Below are 17816 nucleotides of genomic sequence, written 5' to 3' on the forward strand. Positions count from 1 at the left end.
ACCTTCTTGAAAACACAGTCTGCATGCAGGGAAAAACTTTAATTCAGCACTAAAATGTAGCCACTTCTGCTGAAAATTGCAGCAGCTGCCTGGTGGGACATCTGGAATATTGTGTTCAGTTCTGGGCCCCACAGTTCAAGAAGGACAGGGAACTGCTGGAAAGAGTCCAGGGCAGAGCCACAAAGGTGATGAAGGCAGTGGAACATCTCCCTGATGAGGAAAGGCTGAGGGAGCTGAGGGTCTCTTGAGCTTGGAGAAGAGGACGCTGAGGGACGACCTCATCAAAGTTTACAAATATGTTAAGGGCAGTGTCAGGAGGACAGAGCCAGGTTTTTTTCAGTGGTGTCCAGTGATAGGACAAGGGGCAATGGATGCAAACTGGAGCATAGGAGGTTCCATGTGAATATCAGGAAGAACTTTACTGTGAGGGTGACAGAGCACTGGGACAGGCTGTTCAGAAAAGTTGTGGAGTCTCCTTCTCTGGAGACATTCAAAACCCACCTGGACACGTTCCTGTGTGATGTGCTCTGGGTGACCCTGCTCTGGCAGGGGGGTTGGACTGGATAATCTTTTGAGGTCCCTTCCAACCCCTAGGATTCTGTGATTATGTGACACAGCAGAAGGACACAGTTTAAAAGGAGCAGCAAAGATTCAATGAAAATCATGCAAAAATCATAGATGGTCACTCAGTTATAATTTAGGTGACAGGTTAAAGGGAGTTTTCTCTGCCACAGTATTCTAGACATTTATAAGCTACATTATTTTAAATTATCCCGGCTTCCAGCTGTCCATAACTCTGAAGATACTGACAGATCACAGCAGCACAGGAGAGACCATAACTCATTTCATTGCATAAGTTTCACTGCAATTTATAGTTCATTTTTTACCTGCAGTGACCTGGGGTTTGATGCCTGCAATGACACGGAATGCTCACAATTGCAACTTGGGGCAACGTGAATTAAAACAATCCCCCTGCCCACAGGTAAAATCCATTGCAAATGCATCTACTACACTTTGCAATGTCAAAATTGTACAAGCAAAAGCAAGTAAATAAACCCGTGGGCAAACCCTCATTTCCTGATAGTCTCTACATGTAGTGTGAAGAAGATATCCCTGTTTACTGTAGATCAAGTACTCATTGCATGTCATGTGTGCTATGCAGAGAAGGTAAAACTGTGCTTCTTGGTATTATTTAACTCCAGATATAAAAAAAATAATAAAAAAAGAGGTGTGGTGTAATGAACCAGCAGTCACCATAGAAACAAGGAACTCACAAGTGGATCTGTGCAAATAATTGATATTTTGTTTCAATGGTTAAAACAAACCAAACCAAACCACCAGAAAATGCCCCATTCTGTTCAATTAAAAAAGATTTTTTGGATTGCATGAAGCACAAATAATTGGACAGGCAGATAGGAAACTATTTTTAGCTTTTAATTTCAACATTTATAATTTTTTAACCTTAATTTAAGTAGCAGTGCTTCTGAAACAATGTTTTCCCATGAAAAGTCAATATATTTTTAGCTTCAAAATTTGTTAATGACTGTTTTTTGTCCCCTAAATTATTTTAAAAAAACCAACAAATAACCAGAATCTGCATTTCTCAATGACTAACCAGCTTGCAGAAAAATACTTTCATTCAGTCCTGCTCCCAGAAACTCATCCTCTCTGAGTCAGGATCTTACCCAGTTGCCTGGACAAAATTTATTACACTTCTTACTCTTTTTAAAACCAATGTTCCTGAGTTATTAAAGAAGGACTTCCTGGCAATTTTGAGGATTACAAAATTTACAACTTTGAAAGAACCAGGTAAGAATTATTACAATGAGTATATTATGGGACGGGAATGGTAGTTCATACTCATGCTTTGCAATTAATGGTGTTTTCAGAACTGTAGGCGTTAAATTCCTGTACCTTTCCTTCCCTTCATTTCCCACCTGAATGGAAGTCCATCTAATGTTGAGATGACTAAACTTAGATTTATTAGCAGGGCTTGCAAAAGAGGCAGTCCACATTTAAACTACCAAAAGGCTGCTGAATGTGTTGGCAGAATGTGCTCATGCTGCCCAAGGAGATAATAGAAATTTCTGCTCCATTACAGCAATTTTTGCATCTTTTCTCTGAGTCATCTCAGCTGAATGTTCCCAGGTTGATGATTGTCTCACCGAAGTTTCTAACTGTCTTAGAGAGTCCATACAGCTTCACTGGTTCTCTGGCTTCCCTCTTGAGTCAGTTGAGAGAAAAAAGGTCATTCCAGAGAACCATTTATCCCACAAATGTCAGGAGCCCATAACAGCCCATAACAGAAAGGAATAGCTCTAAGGAAGGACCCACTGCTCTTCAGTAGCTACTTAGACTCAGTTTAGACTAGACAATTGAGGTGCTTTTTACTAAAATCAAGAGAGACAAGTCACATATCTGGAGACATAACAGTGAGTAAGAACTAGGGTTTGAGTAAAGACTCTAAGGACAGAGATTGAAGTACCCATATCTACCATGTGTGCTGCAGAAAATCCATGGCAGAATACTGTTCTGGTCCTGCAAGATACACCTATGGCCCCCTACACAGCTCTAGGAATTAAATAGCTTTTAAAAGCTGAGTTTGAGAAGAACAATCCTGGACCTATTGTTCTTGTGCACAGCTGCATCAATAAAGGAGACAGATGCACACATACAAAGGCACACAATGAAGTAATGTCTTCCCAGTGGTGCCAAGGGAAATAAGATTAGATAATTAAAAGGCTCTGGAAGGACAGGAAGCTGATGAGAGGCTCAATACAAATCTAAAACTAGAACACCTTACTCCATTGTCATCTGAAGACAGAAACATTTTCCAAAGGCTATTGTGATTTTGCCTCTTCTTGCAATACCAGCATTGACTTCTCCTTACCATGTCCTAGCTCTCTGGAACCCTTTCCAGTTTCCTTCCTATTGATCTGCAGGGTAACTTGCTGGTAGAATTCCTCTCAACAAAGAGCACACTATAGGCATTGCACCCCTGCATTTACTCACTTCACTTTAATTTCTTGACTTGTTTGGCAGTGCTACTGCCCTTCAAAATTTTCAGAGGAAGGACAGGAGGACTGGGAGCAGCTAACTAGGACTACAAGATAAAGATTAATTTGACAGTGAGTCATGAACCACATCATCACCAATGAGTCCTCATCACTTCTGCTTTTATTCATATTCCTGCACTGTGAACTTGCACTTGCACTTCAGGCTCCTGAAGAATTGAGATCATTTAAGAGGAAGAAGCCTTATAAAATCCACAGAAACAAACAAACAAACAAACAACAACAACCCAAACAGAAAAGTTCAAGGCAATACTCATCTGAAGCATTACAGGGACTACAGAACAGCAGAAGGAGGGAAAAGAGTGTTGGGGAGAAGAAAACTGTAGTGAACATAAAATGTGGGCATGAGAAGTAGAGAGGGAAGGAAAAAGGGGGAAAAAAAAGCACTGACAAGGTAGGGCTGGGTGTTTTCCAAAACATGGTGCCAGCATTGCTCTTCAAGACCTGGGGCTGCAGTTGCAGCACCAACATTGTGCTCATGTTGGACCTCACCCAGAGGAGCTCTGGGGAACCATTTAGTTTATGTCTGTGCTCACAGATGCTGAACACAGCAAGAGGGCAAAGCAAAGGCAGAAGAGTTGAACTATTGTACAGTGCAGGAACCAGTTAGACGTTCCTCTTTTGACTTCAAAGCCCATTGCTTACCATGCAGTACTTTTAGGCAGAAGAAATATCAGAGCAGGAGAAGAGGTCTCTAAATAGGACCAGAGAACCTACTGCTACAGTTTTTATTCTTTGCACCATGTAGGCACTTGGAGTAGGATCTGTGACATTATCGTTCCAAATATGGTAGAAATACACATCACAAAGACTGCTCATGTCCCAGATTCAAGTTTTATAAGGGATCCTTTGACTTTGTGTCACCAACAACAGAAGAATATGGAACTACCTCTGAAAAAAAGGTTTTTTCCTTTTGCCCTTGTTTTTGCCACTTCTGGACAGGGAAGGAATTGGGAAGCTCTTCTGTAATGTAGAAAGAGAGTCTCAAAAGCACATCCCTGGGGATGAAATGAACCACCTGAAATCATGAGGGGGAACGAGCTGGTACAGAACAGACCCATGAAGTACCTGGTCTCTCCAGTCCCCAATATCTGTTGCCACCTGCACTAACAGAAGACATTAACATTATCAAGATCTTTCCAGGCACAGTTTCATTTTTATTTCCTTTTTTGTTTGTTGCTTTTTGGGATTCATTTTATAGATATATGTGATTGCATCACCTGAAGTACAAAAGCAAATTTCCCCACCTCTGATAATAACCAGCAATTGTTCTGGTACATCCCCACTGATGAAATTTTTGCCTTACCATGTTCAATGACCACACACCTCTTACAGTAAGATGTTTACACTGACATTGCTGGAAACCCCCGCAGACATGGCAGGAAATGTTTAGAAATCACCAGTACAATGGACATGGTCTATCCCAAGCTGAAACTCACCTGGAGAAGAGTCATTGAGGGGGTTCAGGGCAGTTGCCCTTCGTATCTTCTCCAGACATGTCTCTTGCTCCTTCTTAATGATGCAGTTGGAATGGGTTGCTGCAACCTGAAACGTGCGGGGGGAAAATGTGGAGAAAAAAAACAATTACAAACTTAAAATAGCTACTGAGTTTATGATGAAACATCAGTTTTACAATCTGACTAAAAAAAAAAAAAAAAAAAAGGAATAAAAAGAAATTAAAACATCCACAGAAGATGAGAGAAAACTACAAAAGCATTTTCTTTCCCACCTCTGCTCCAAAATGCTGAAAGCCAAACTATGGAATTAGAATGCTCTGAAATTATTTGGGGCTTTTATGTTGCTCTCCCTGTCAAAGTGCAATTTCTAATGTGTTTGCTTTATTTTAATGTGTTCCTTCTTCATGTAAGCCTGAAGTAAAAGTACCTCTAAATAGAGAAATAATTTAAAGAGGAATCAGAAATTAATTGATGTTCAGTTCCACCATTTCCTTATGAGGCCTGCACAACCCATTAAACTCACTCAGGTCTCAAAACCAAATTAAAAGATCAAGTCATCTCAGTTGAATTGGCATTGTATTCTCTTTTGGCTTGAAAGTTGCCTTGTATTCACTGAGAATAAAGGAAGATGGAATGCCAAAAGAGAATACAATGCCAATTCAACTGAGGTGACTTGATCCAAACTTCACCCCCCTACCCCCTTAGGACTTGAAGGCAGCCCACTGCAAGGAAGAAAAGTAAGGGCTAAAACAAAAACAAACAAAGAAAAAGAAAAAGATAAATTAGTCTGTACCAGGAACATCACAGTCAACAGAAAGCAGGTAATCCCAAAGCAGCAAACAAATAAGAACAAGACCAGTTCCCAGAAATCAATACACTTCCTGCAGCAGAAAGTGGCCAGGGGATATCAATTCAAGGGTAACACAATCTCAGGTTTCATTAGAACATTTTGTAGGGGCACTGCTAAGGTTCAGATCTCACTCAGTGGAAAACACCATGAAAATCAGTGCACTGGTTGAAGACGGGTTAGGTCACCCTGGTTCCCTGCAAGCAATTTTGTTCTTTTATATTTCCCATCCCATTTCCTTCACCCTTGATGATGGAGAAGTGGAAGGGAAGTAGAGGGTTTTACAGATGTTGTCTGTTTTCCCTTATGTGCTAAATAGGAACAAGCAAGCAGGGAAAACAATACCGGAATTCAATCTACTTCAGTTTGTTTTAGAGCCTTGCTTGCACAGTTCAACTTCCCTCACATCCCAGCAGAGGGAATGAAGTGAACAGTCTGGGTCACTAATGCATTAAACTGCCACCCCACACTCAATATGCACTTCGAGTAAATCCCAAGGCAGGTGCAATCCCAGGTTGGGGAATCTTGTGTTGTGCTTTGGTGTGTGCTAGGAGGCAAGGAGCCAATTGCACACTTTTGACCTTTTAGCAGCTACAAACCACCACCCCTATTTCAAAGAGAGGTTTTCCTAATGAACCTCTACTTCACTAGCTTTACTCACCACTTCTAGGAACTGATAATGCTATAATTTCATCTCCAACAGCCCAGGAATAAATTTCAGCTATTTTCCCCACGGGGTGTACCAAACATAAGCATATTAGATCTGTTTATCTTCAAAACAAACATTGTTCTGTTCTAAGGGCTCTCAAGTGCCTGGAAAGCATATATTGCCACTGATCTCTGGGATCTTCCAAGAAGATGAAGGTTTTTTCTGATTCCCTGAATCCTGATGAAGATTCAGAAAATTGTGTTGGCTGACATTCAAGTTCTTAGAATATATTTTTAAAAGATAAATAAGGAATAGTAATTAATTCAGGCTTCTGCTGCTAGAACTGGTTCATTCTCCATTTGCCAGGGTCTGAAAAGAGTATCCAGAGATTGTCACAGTATATGAACGTGACAGTTCCTATATTGTTCAGTATGTGTGGCTCAGAAAAGCTAAATAAAAATAAGCATAATAGAAAAGTAGTTGTCATAGTGTGGTATTGAGAGACGTTTTATATGGGCTTGTAATAATAGGACAAGGGGTAATGTTTTTAAGCTGGAAGAGGGAGATTTAGCTTAGGCTTTAGGAAGAAACTCTTCAATGTGAGGGTGGTGAGACACTGGCCCAGGTTGCCCAGGGAAGCTGTGGAAACCCCCTCATTGGAAGTATTGAAGGCCAGGTTGGATGGAGTTTTGAGCAACCTGATCTAGTGAGAGATGTCCCTGCCCATGGCAGGGGGAGTGGAACTAGGTGATCTTCAAGGTCTCTTCCAACACAAACCGTTCTATTAGTCTGTGATTCTATGTTAAATCTTATATGAGTTCAAAACACATATACATATATACGTATGCAAGTATGCAAATTCCATCACACTATACTAAACACTAAGAATACTACCATGCTCAACTTTTTATGTCCTCTGGGGTAGCCCTAGACCTTTGAGAAGAAGGCTTAGATTCAGTCTATAGTGAAAGGACAAAAGAGTTTCATCTATTCTCCCTATTTTTGGTGTAGTCTTTAGTAGAGGTAAATCAAAGCCAAAACTTGATTGATTATAAGGGGAGCCTAAGGTTAAAATCCCAGATTTTATTGTTTGCCTTACAGACAAGCACATCTAGTCAGATATATCTGGCTAAACTGACTAAATTTAGTCAATTGTATCTGAGCAAGTCTGGCTCAAGAGATATTTAAATGCAGACCGCTGGGCACATAGAGGAAGATGTGTTTCACCTCTCCCTGCAGCCTTCCTTAAGCTTGCCCTATTAGCAGGATATTTTGAGGTGCCTTTCTGTAAACACTTTTGTGCTGTTTTATAGAACACTTAATCAACAGATTAAAAAAAAAAAATAAATAAAAACCCCAACAAAATTAGGGAACATGGAAATTGAGACAGAAAGCAAAGACAGGGAGGGAATGTTAACCCCAGAGCCAGAGGAGCAAGTAGAGCTGCCTGTCATCTCTGCTAATAAGTTGGATCTGAGAAAGCAAATCCAGGTCTGGATTGTTAATAACAAAAGGCTTCTCTGTTAAATGCAGGGATTTTTAAATATTGTTATGTTTTCCTGAAAGGATCCACATGCTTCATATTTCTCCATTAACTATGCACTGGTAGAGCTTTTCATCTCTCTAGTCAACCTTCAATTGAGCAGCAGAGCACAATTCAAATGGAAGTGTAAACTTGAACTTCACAGCCTCATGATCTCATTTTTTTGCCTCAAAGCCATTTTCAATTTCCTGAGTTCAGTAGAGGCAGTCTGGTTTCAGTCTCCCAGACAATATCAGTGATGTGTGCAGTTAAAGAATATTTTGACACGTACTAGAAAAATCAAGAAACCAAGTGCACGAAATTCACTCTCTTCAAAAAAATAAATTATTACTCTGAAGAGGTGAAGGAGTTTGATTCAAACCCGTTTTTAGAAGGCATATATTTGTATAGATATTAACACAGTAAATGCAATCAATGTCTTAACTCTGGGGGAACACAAAAAGACAAGAGCAGCCAGATACATGTACATTTTTATTAAGGTGGCCACCACAAAAATAACCTGGCATTTGCTGTGTGCAACTTGTAGTACTTAACTCTTTGTTGTTCCCTTAACACTATAGGAATATTAATAACAATCATGTTATTACATTACAACCTACATATATTCTCTCACACATACTCTCAAGGTTCTGCTTCGTTGTGAACTGTTCCATTAAGAATCATAAAATCACAGAATGGTGTGAGTTGGAAGGGACCTTAGAGCTCATCTAGTCCCATCCCTTCTGCATGGGCAGGCAAAGAAAGCCCCTGTTAGTCCATAAACCTGAGCAGAGAACCAGGTGAACACATCTCTGCTGCTTCTGGACCTGCCCAACTGTAGTTGTGTGTAAATCAGATTAGCACATTTTAGAGTCGTGTTTAAGTAAGGCATTGCTCAGATATACAGATGCTCTAGAGAAGAAACCACGTGGGAGGAATTTTGAAGATCAGAAGACCTACCATACACTTCCCTGCTTGTGGAAATAAATCTCTGTTGCCAGCTTATTCCAGCAGGAAATTTAAATAAGCTTTTTCTTCTTCATTTAGTCCAAGTATATCAGACACTGGGAGAAAAGCAGGTTGAAGGTAACTTCAAGAGCAACTTCTTCCTTTCCTCACGTTTGCTACGCTAGAAAGGCAACAAGCCAAGCTGTCTGGTTTGGTGCATAAAAACCTGCAGAGCACAGTCATAGCTCTGCACCTCTTCCCAGCACGTAGCACAGACTGTGCAGCACACTGGGCACGCTGTGCTACAGGCCACTGACATTGTGCCTGAGACCCTCATGGGTCCCTGCAAACAGAGAATAGCTCTGATAATACATCCAAGGAGCAGGACTGGACCACATTAGGAAGATGTTTCCTAACCACTTGAACTAAGGAACAAAATATATGATCTTAAGCTGAAGATCACACTTAGGCAACTGTCCTGATTTATGATATGACACTAACATACACCTATACCCAAAGTGAGCAGGTCAGAGGTCTAAGTACAGATGTCTAGACCATTTGTTGTGCTTTAGGGTATCTCACTTGTCCTTCAGGTGCTGCTGCTTATCTTTCTGTTTGCCCTTTGGCAGGATATTTTGCACATTGTGGAATATCGGTAGTGGCAGAAGACATTTGTGTTTATAGAATCATTAAGGTCAGAAAATACCTCTAAGGTCACCAAGTCTAATGTTTCACCACTTGAATTATTTCCTCAGTTATATCAAGTGGATACAAGACTTCTCAGAGGAAAACCAGGGCATTCTTTACGAATAAGACATTATCCTTGTGGCATGTTCATAGTCATCGATCAAGTTGTGCCTAGGTTGGGTGGTTGGAAGGATTTGGAAATTTTTTTAACATATCAAAGTTGGGCATTGAAAGAAGTCTCAGTTTTAACCAAACTAATCATCCTGTGGGCCAACAGTGCACAACAGTCTAACCAAGAACCTGAACTGTCTTTGACTACAAGAACATTCACAATTGCTTCAAAACACGATTACACTAGACAAGTCAAGTCAGTGGATCTACAGAAGTGAGAAAAGCCTCCAGGAATATTGAGAAACCCCAGGATAAGAAAATATGCTTCAAAGTCATAATAAAGCTGTGATACTGAACTGAGCAAGTCACTTGGCATTTTGGTTTCTACAAAGACATGATCAAATACAAAAATTCAGTATCATTAGCTCTTCTTTCCTCTTCTGCATTTTCTATATTAAGCCTGCAAAGTCCTGATTCTTTTTTTTTTTTTTCTTTTCTTCTTCAAAGTGATATTTTACAAAGGATATTTCCATTCCATTCAGGATATATTATATCAGACACCATGGCAATAAGGAGAGACACAAAAAAATAAAGAGAAGAATAGACAAAGAAGCAAGAAAAAACCCCACAACCCTTCATTAAATCCTTCCTAGACAGTGTTTTACATCAACATAGAGATCAAATAGAGTCTGATTCACTTTTTGTCTACGTGTTTTCTCTAAATTAATGCAAGAAAGAAGTTTAATCCACCAGGTATAGTAGATCATTCACTTCATACTGAATTACACTTTTTACTAATCCTATCAGGACTATTAGTTTTTAAAAGTTGGACTAAAAAAATGTTACATGATTATGTGAACATTGCTGAAAGAAGCTTATTTTGTCATGGAGACGACGTTACTGCATTTAGTCCCTGTTCTTATCAAGCACCAAGGCCAAGACTTGCCAAACATTGTGTTAAAAATAGGTCTTTGGGAAGGAGATCTGGTTGTCCGGGTTTTTTCAGAACTGATTTACATCATTACTGGTACCTACAACACTGGCTTGGCAGTCAAACCAGCTGTTGTCTCCAGGAAGGCCTTACAAAGTTACTGGATTGTGTTTTTGTCTGCCTGTGGAAATGGCATCCAAACTACTGACATTTCAAAGCAAGTGAAGAGATGAGGTGATGAGAAACTTATTCAAAGCAAGGCCCAACTGTACAATCTGCAGCTTAGTTTTGACACCATGCTTTAAGCAAACTGTGCAGGTAAAAAAAATCCATAAACAGACTGAGCCGACTGCCAAAAATTTGCATTGATCATGTTCAAACTGACTTTTATGAATTTAAGATGTGGTTACCTTCTAACACTGATGGCTCCTGGAGAGATGTGTGTCTCAATGCAGATTAGAACAGAGGAGCAGAAGCATCAGCAGCTGCCTTCACTCAGTGGTTACCTTCTGAAGTGGTGACTCTGCATGTGTTGTGCAACATGGGATAAACCTGGTTTTGAGTTTGCCTTCACTGGCTTTTCATCTTGGAGATGAGTGTAAAACCCTCTCTTTGAGCATACTGAGGCATTCTCAGTATAGTTGATGACTTCCACAGGGACTGATATCTTGAGTTAAACCAACACACACCTTTATCCTATTTCTAATGGCAGGCAATGCCAAGCAGTATTTCTTGAAGTCTGGTAGTGGTAAGATGCATCCACTCACTGGAAAAGTGTTTAAAAAACTTGCTAAACATAATGTGTTTGAGATAAAATTAAAGATCCAGTAGCCCTTTCTGATTACTGATTGTATTATGTAAAATGGTTTTCTCCCCATGTTCCTGAGACTTTCTTCTCCAAAGAGAAGACTCTAGCAGTACAAGTCCCAATAGCACATGCTAGATGTCTTCCTCCTTCATCCCTCAGAGGTTTACCTAGGCCTGAAAAGCTAACAGCCTCCTGCCAACAATGCAATTCCCACTGATTTTCAAGAGTATTCAAGAGCAATGGTGTATAAGGGTCCAAATCAGGATATACCCTCTTACAAGTCTAACTGAAACTTCACGGGAAGAGCCTCACACCTCTGAGACCTTTTAGTATGGAGCAAAAGTGGGTTGTGTGGCCTCACTGCAGGACAACAGTGGTGCAGGGCTTGCAGAGGTCAATGACAATTGCTTCCAAGAACACTCTGCAGTTCCTGACACAGGTTGTGGGACCCCAGTCCTTCAGCATGGCAGAAAAGCTGGCAACAGAGCAAGTGAGTGTAGATCCAAGTTTTAGCCAAACCTCCCTAAGTGACTGTCTAAGCAAGAAGAAATTCACTGAATGGGAGTTGCAGGCAAGTCATGTATAAGTAAATAGGTGGAATTTGTGATTGGCAAAGGAGGACAAATAATGAGTTTGTTTTTTTTTCCCTGGTGTCTGTCAGACTGCTCAAGCCTCAGGTAACTATTTTGTGTTGATCTGGCAGAACACTTAAGATTTATTAATAAATAGAAATGACTGGTGTGGAAGGTAGAGGGTAGGACCTACCTTTTTAAACACATTGTGTCTGGCTGAGAAATGAGGATTTATATTTACAGAAATCTGGGCTGTGGTGTTCAGATTCAGCTGAATACCTCCAATGAGGGAACTGCAAAAACTCATCCATTTCTGACCGATCTGGGACACACTGTTCTTATAATCTGAGGAACTGTTAATCCAACGGAGTAAAGTTGTAGGTGACAATGATTTTGCTTGTCCAGCTCCAAGATTTTCTCAGTTAAATTAGTTTCCTGTCTTAGTAAAAAGACTGATCTATTCTGAAGCTTAAAAGTTCACACCTAAACTCTGAATAGGGGGTTATGTTGCTTCCAGACGATTCCTAAGAAATCCCTGACCATCATTCTTAGAGTTGCCTTTTCTGAGAGCCATAGTAACAGGCAGAAAGTCTTGTTCCCCTCTGTTATTGTCTCCAGAGGTTTTTTTGGGAAAGGAAGTCTTCTTCTTTGCTTTTCAAGCAGCAGTGGTAATATGGGAATGTCCCCTGCTTAAAACAGATCTGGAAGGCTGTATCAGGTCAGAGAAGACCAAAATCAACTGTATAAAAAAGACAGCCTAAAGGTGACTTTAATCTTCTATTCCTGGTCTACAGATTTTATGTTTAAATCTTCAGTCCTTCATACACCTTTGCCTTCATCCAGACATCCTTGTCTCTGGTGGTTGTGAGACCATGGCAGATATGACATGTATCTTTCAGACAGAATCACAGGATGACCCAGGTGGGAAGAGTTCTCCAGCTCAACTTCCCACTCAAAGCAGGGTCAGCAATGGGATCAGACTAGGTTTCTCAGGGTTTTTTCCATCTGGATTTTAGAAAACTCAAAGAATAGAGACTGAACAACCTCTGTGCAACTTACTTTAATGCTCACCCATCCTCAGGGTAAAAAGGCCTCTCTTTAGTAGAAACCTCCCTTGTTTCAACTTAGGCACATTGTCCATTACTCTCCAGCCATGCATCACAATGCCTGGCTCTTTCTTCTTGATGATCTCCTCCTACACAGATAAAGCTGCCACTATGTTGCCCCCCAAATTTTCTCTCCTTCCACCAGCTACACAAGCCATTTTCCTCATCCTCTCCTCACAGGTCATCTTGGTGTCCCTCCTTTGACTTTGCTACTGATGATTGGCATATTCAATATAATGAGGAGACTTAATCTGGATGCAATATTCTAGAAGTGGGCCACTGAGGACAAAGGAACAGTCACTTCCCCCTATCTACTGGCTACCATTTTGTTGATGCAGCCCAGGACATTGCTGGCCTTAATCTGCTTTCCCCAAGACCTATGTAAAGCATGCAGAGTCAAGGCCAACAAGTAGCCTTCAGTGGTTTATCACAGTGAAAAAGGCTCTTGATGAGTTTCCCTGAGTGAAGGCTGAGGGAATCTGTGCTAACATAAGATTTGTCTCACTGCAAGACCACTGAGAAACAGAGAAGCTTTTAGGAGCTCTCCATTTGTCGTGCTGCCAGATGCCACATTCATTTGCAAGGCAAATTCTTGTTATTACTCGTTATTATTTGCCCATTTATACTTCATTACATTTAAACAAAACCCTGAAGAGAAAAGATCTTAGACAGGAAATTTGTTTTGTGCAGGCTCCCAGTGAGTTCAATAGAAAGCCCATCTGAGTCACAGAACTTGGAACAGAAATGCATGATGAACAGCTACAGGAGGCTGCAGAAACACTTTCCCCACACACACACACACCCTACCCAAGGGAGAAAGCTTTAATTAATCTACTAATTAAATTAAAGCTATTTGCCCTCAACTATCACACATATTCCTCCCTTTCACTCCTCCCCACAGGCAGCTCCAGCTCTCACATGGATATTTCCCAAAGGGACTTTGGGACCAAGGAGAGTACTGAAGAACAGAGGCAAAAAGCTCATTACAACAGTGGCAATGGGAAGTGCTCAAGCTCATTTGCAAATTCCCTCCTTCTTTCAGTGCTAAGAGACACTGTGCCAAAGTGGAGGGGAAAAAAACACCCAAACAAACCACAACCAAAGAAAACCCCACTCAAATCCCACAAGGAATCCAAATCTTTGCACAAAAGGCTGTGCCTAGAGTAGCTCTCTCAAGAAATCCTTCTTTCTCCTTCCTGTCTCTGGAGGGTTTTGGTATTATTTCACTGTACAAACTCGAGGAGGGAAATGAAGTACATATTCATGGAGGAATGGAGGGAGCAGACTGAATGGTTTGTCAGAGCACTGAGGCTGTGAGACAAGCCAGGGTGGAACTCAGCAGAGTGGATTAGAGGGGAAGAGAAACAATACAGGAAAACTTCCAAATTATGATCAGTGAGACCATATACAGAAAAAAAAACCCACCACAACCACCACCACCAAATTACCAGAGAAAGAAAAGAGTCATTTTAAGAAGTGTTTATTACCAGCTTTGGTTGTTCTTGGGCTATGGACACTGTCTTTGCTGGACCCAAAGAGTGGTGGTCAGCGGAGTCAAATCCAGCTGGCATTGGTCACAAGTGGTGTTCCTCAGGGCTCAGTGTTGGGATGTTTCTTTTTAACATCTTTATTGATGATCTCAATAAGGACACAGAGTGTATCATCAGTGAGTTTGCAAATGACACCAAGCTAGGCAGGAGTGTTGATCTGCATGAGGATAGGGAGGCTCTACAGAGAGACTTGGATAGATGAGATCATTGGGCTAATGTTAATGGTCTGGGCTTCAACAAGGCCAAGGGCTGGGTCCTGCACTTGGGCCACAACAACCCCAGGCAACACTCCAGGCTTGGGGAAATGTGGCTGGAAAGTGTCTGGCAGAAAAGGTCCTGGGGGTTCTAACTTATGAATGAGCTGAATATGAGCCAGTGTGTGCCCAGGTGGCCAAGAAAGGCCATGGCATCCTGGCTTGGATTAGAAATAGTGTGACCAGCAGGAGTAGAGAGGTGATTGTCCCCCTGTGCTCAGCACTGGTGAGGCCACACCTGGACTATTGTGTCCAGTTTGGGGCACCTCAAGTCAAGAGAGATCTCGAGGTGCTGGAGCGAGGACAGAGGAGGGCAACAAAGCTGGTGAAGGGCCTAGAGAAAAAATCTGATGAAGAAAGCTTGAAGGAGCAGGGAATGTTCAGTTTGAGAAAGAGGAGGCTCAGGGGAGACCTCATCAGTCTTTACAGCTACCTGAAAGGTCATTGTAGAGAGGTTGGTGCTGGTCTCTCCTCACAGGTAATTAGTGACAGAACAAGAGGGAATGGCTTCAAGCTGCACCAGGGCAGGTTTAGACTGGACATTAGGAAAAAAAATTCACAGAGAGAGTGGTTAGACACTGGAATAGGCTGCCCAGGGAGGTGGTTGGGTCACCACCTCTGAATGCGTTTAAGGGGAGTTTGGATGTGGTGCTGGTGTAATATGGTTTAAGGGATAAATTTGTAGAGTAGGGATGATGGTTGGACTCTGTGATCCCAAGGGGCTTTTCCAACCTGAACAGTTCTATGATTCTATCATTTTACCTCTTGGAAACTGTTATCTGTTTTTCTACCTTAATCACTCCAGGTTTTATAGACCAGCAGAAGTATTTTGCTGTCATTGGACACCTGATTTAATCATGGCTGGTTGCTTGTATTTAAATCACTCCTTAAGGGCAACATTTAAATATAATTCTCACAAAACATAATCTCTGTTAATATGCAGTTATATCATGACAGTGAATAGCTAAGTTCTGGGTACAAATCATTGCCAAAGGAGTGATCAGTTCCACCAACACAATTCCCTCCACTGCTGCAACAAACAGTGTTTGGTACATTTGTGACTCACAGTAATTGAGGCACATGAAACATTTCCATCTCGGGCATTTCTAAACTTAAAATCATCTCTGTTTAAAGATGCTCTAGTCATCACTGAAAGTAAGAAGCCACATTACCTGCTGTATAGTACTTGTCTCAGGAAAATAAAGAAGTCAGTTTCATTAAAGTAAAGGAGTCAATTTCTCAACTAATATATATTGACAAATAATGACTTACAGTGGGACATGTGGCCTTTGGCTTTAACCCCATGACCTACATTTTCAGAACCTGAGAACATGCAGCTCTGATCTAGGATCATGCCTTGTGATTTGAATGCAGCTCGAATGTGCCCCACTCAAGAACATGCACTGAACAGGCGACGGACCACAGTTTTGGACCTCAATTTCCTATTCCTGGTATTTCAAAGGAACAATGAAAAACATATTGCTTTCGTATACCCATAAAAAAGAAGCACATGCTCAGACTCACTATCAGCAGGGACATGTGTTAGCCACAATAAATACACAGTAGGCAGCCAGCAATAACTGACACTTCCTCAAGAGCTTAAGAGATATGCAAACACTGTCACAGTTAACTCCTTTCTTTAATTGCTAGACTTGCACTCTAGATCTTCTGTGATAAAGCGTGACATGTAGTACAATTCTTCTTATTTTTTTACACACTATAATATATCCAGACCCACTAACCTAAATCCATTTTCTGAGGAGCTGAGAACACATCGTGGTTTGGGCCCAACACAACATCAAAGAACCAGCCCAGTGGCCGCTCACTCAGCTCCCCCCCCACACACACTCTAGGATGAGGAGGACAAACCCAACTAGAAGCTTATGGGTTGGTTAAAAGGACAAGGAGGGTTCTTCACTGATTAAGGTCCCGGGCAAAACAGACTCAACTTGGGGGAAAAGAATAATTTAATTTCACACTAATCAAACACTCACAGGACACAGACACACACAGAGCAGGGCTTGCATATGTTACCCCTTCCCTCCCTTCTTCCCAGGCCCAAATCCCTTTGTTCCAGGTTTCTCTACCTCCTTCCCCCCAGTGGCACAGGGGGATGGGAATGGGGTTTAGAGTCAGTTCACAGAAGATGGATTCCTTACAGTCCTCCCCTGCCAAGTTCACCCCTCCTGGCATCTTCAGGGAATGTTCCACCACGCTCCTCCACGAGTGCAGGGGCACAGCTGCCATCTCGCCATGGGCTGCAGGGAAACTTCTGCTTGGGCACCTTCTTCCCCTTCTTCTTCACCAACCACCAGCACCCCTCTCCTTCCCCAGCACAGCTGCTCTCCTTTAAGTGCCTCTCTGCTCATTGCTTACCTCAGTTCTTTCGTGTGTTAATGGCAGACGTGCATTTATTGTCCTTCCAATGGCTTCTGGGCTGGGTTTGGAGCAAGGGGAGCTTCTCAGCTTCTTACCGGAGCCAGCCCTGGGGCCCTTCCCCTGCTACCAAAAACCCCACCAAACTAAACCAGAACACAGAGCAGCTGTGATATGAAATGTGAGCAGAGCTAGGAACCAGCAATATGTGATGCCCAGCCCACATCACACACTGGGCAGAACTTTTAGCAAAGCTACTTACTAAGAGGGGCCAGCTATAGCCTTCTTACTCCCTAGTGAATCTGCTGTTAGGAACCAACCCTGAACACTTCTGCTTTATTTATATATTTATTTATTTACATTGTTGGGCAACAGGATCCCTGTTTTGGAAGGGTAATACACTGTATAAAAGCCTTGGACTGGCATGGAACAATGTATTTGAGATCAGTTCTAGCTGCAGGTGTGTTAGACATACAGCTCCCTCTTTCTCTTTCCCAAAGTTTCCTCTTTATCTTCTTCTCTAACATTGTATGTGCTATTATTATTATTTACTGGCTGCTGTATTAAGAATACTCTGCCATTTAAAACTCCAACTCAAAATTCTTATGAACCATTAAATAAGAATGTTACCATCTCTGGCCAAAAGTGGGGTTGTTATCCCTGTGTGACTCCTTGCCCAAATGCTTTGCTTCACATGGCTTGAGGATGGATAAATTCACAGAGACTGCTCATGAGACAATCATGTCAGTAGGAGATGGCTGGGACCCAGTCCCTGCTCTGCTGACTGCTCTGTTAGCAGCATAAAATGCAGGCAGCAATGAATTCATCATAGATACTCTGCTCATGAGGTGTTAGAAAATCCTACCAATGATCGCAGTATATCTCATGAGCTGAGCTTCCATGAAGTTTCAAGAAGTTCAGAAA

General features: G+C 41.6%; 1 protein-coding gene across 1 annotated transcript in view; it reads right to left on the bottom strand.

The window, feature by feature from the left end:
• The window catches only part of ADCYAP1R1 (ADCYAP receptor type I), a 134142-nt gene that overhangs the window by 69880 nt on the left and 46446 nt on the right, over nucleotides 1-17816 (bottom strand). The window contains exon 4 of the mRNA XM_051612366.1: nucleotides 4514-4619. Within this exon, the coding sequence (XP_051468326.1) occupies nucleotides 4514-4619 (106 nt within the window). The remainder of the gene's footprint in view (nucleotides 1-4513; nucleotides 4620-17816) is intronic.

The sequence above is a fragment of the Apus apus genome, chromosome 2 (genome assembly GCF_020740795.1).
Source record: "Apus apus isolate bApuApu2 chromosome 2, bApuApu2.pri.cur, whole genome shotgun sequence".
Taxonomy (NCBI): domain Eukaryota; kingdom Metazoa; phylum Chordata; class Aves; order Apodiformes; family Apodidae; genus Apus; species Apus apus.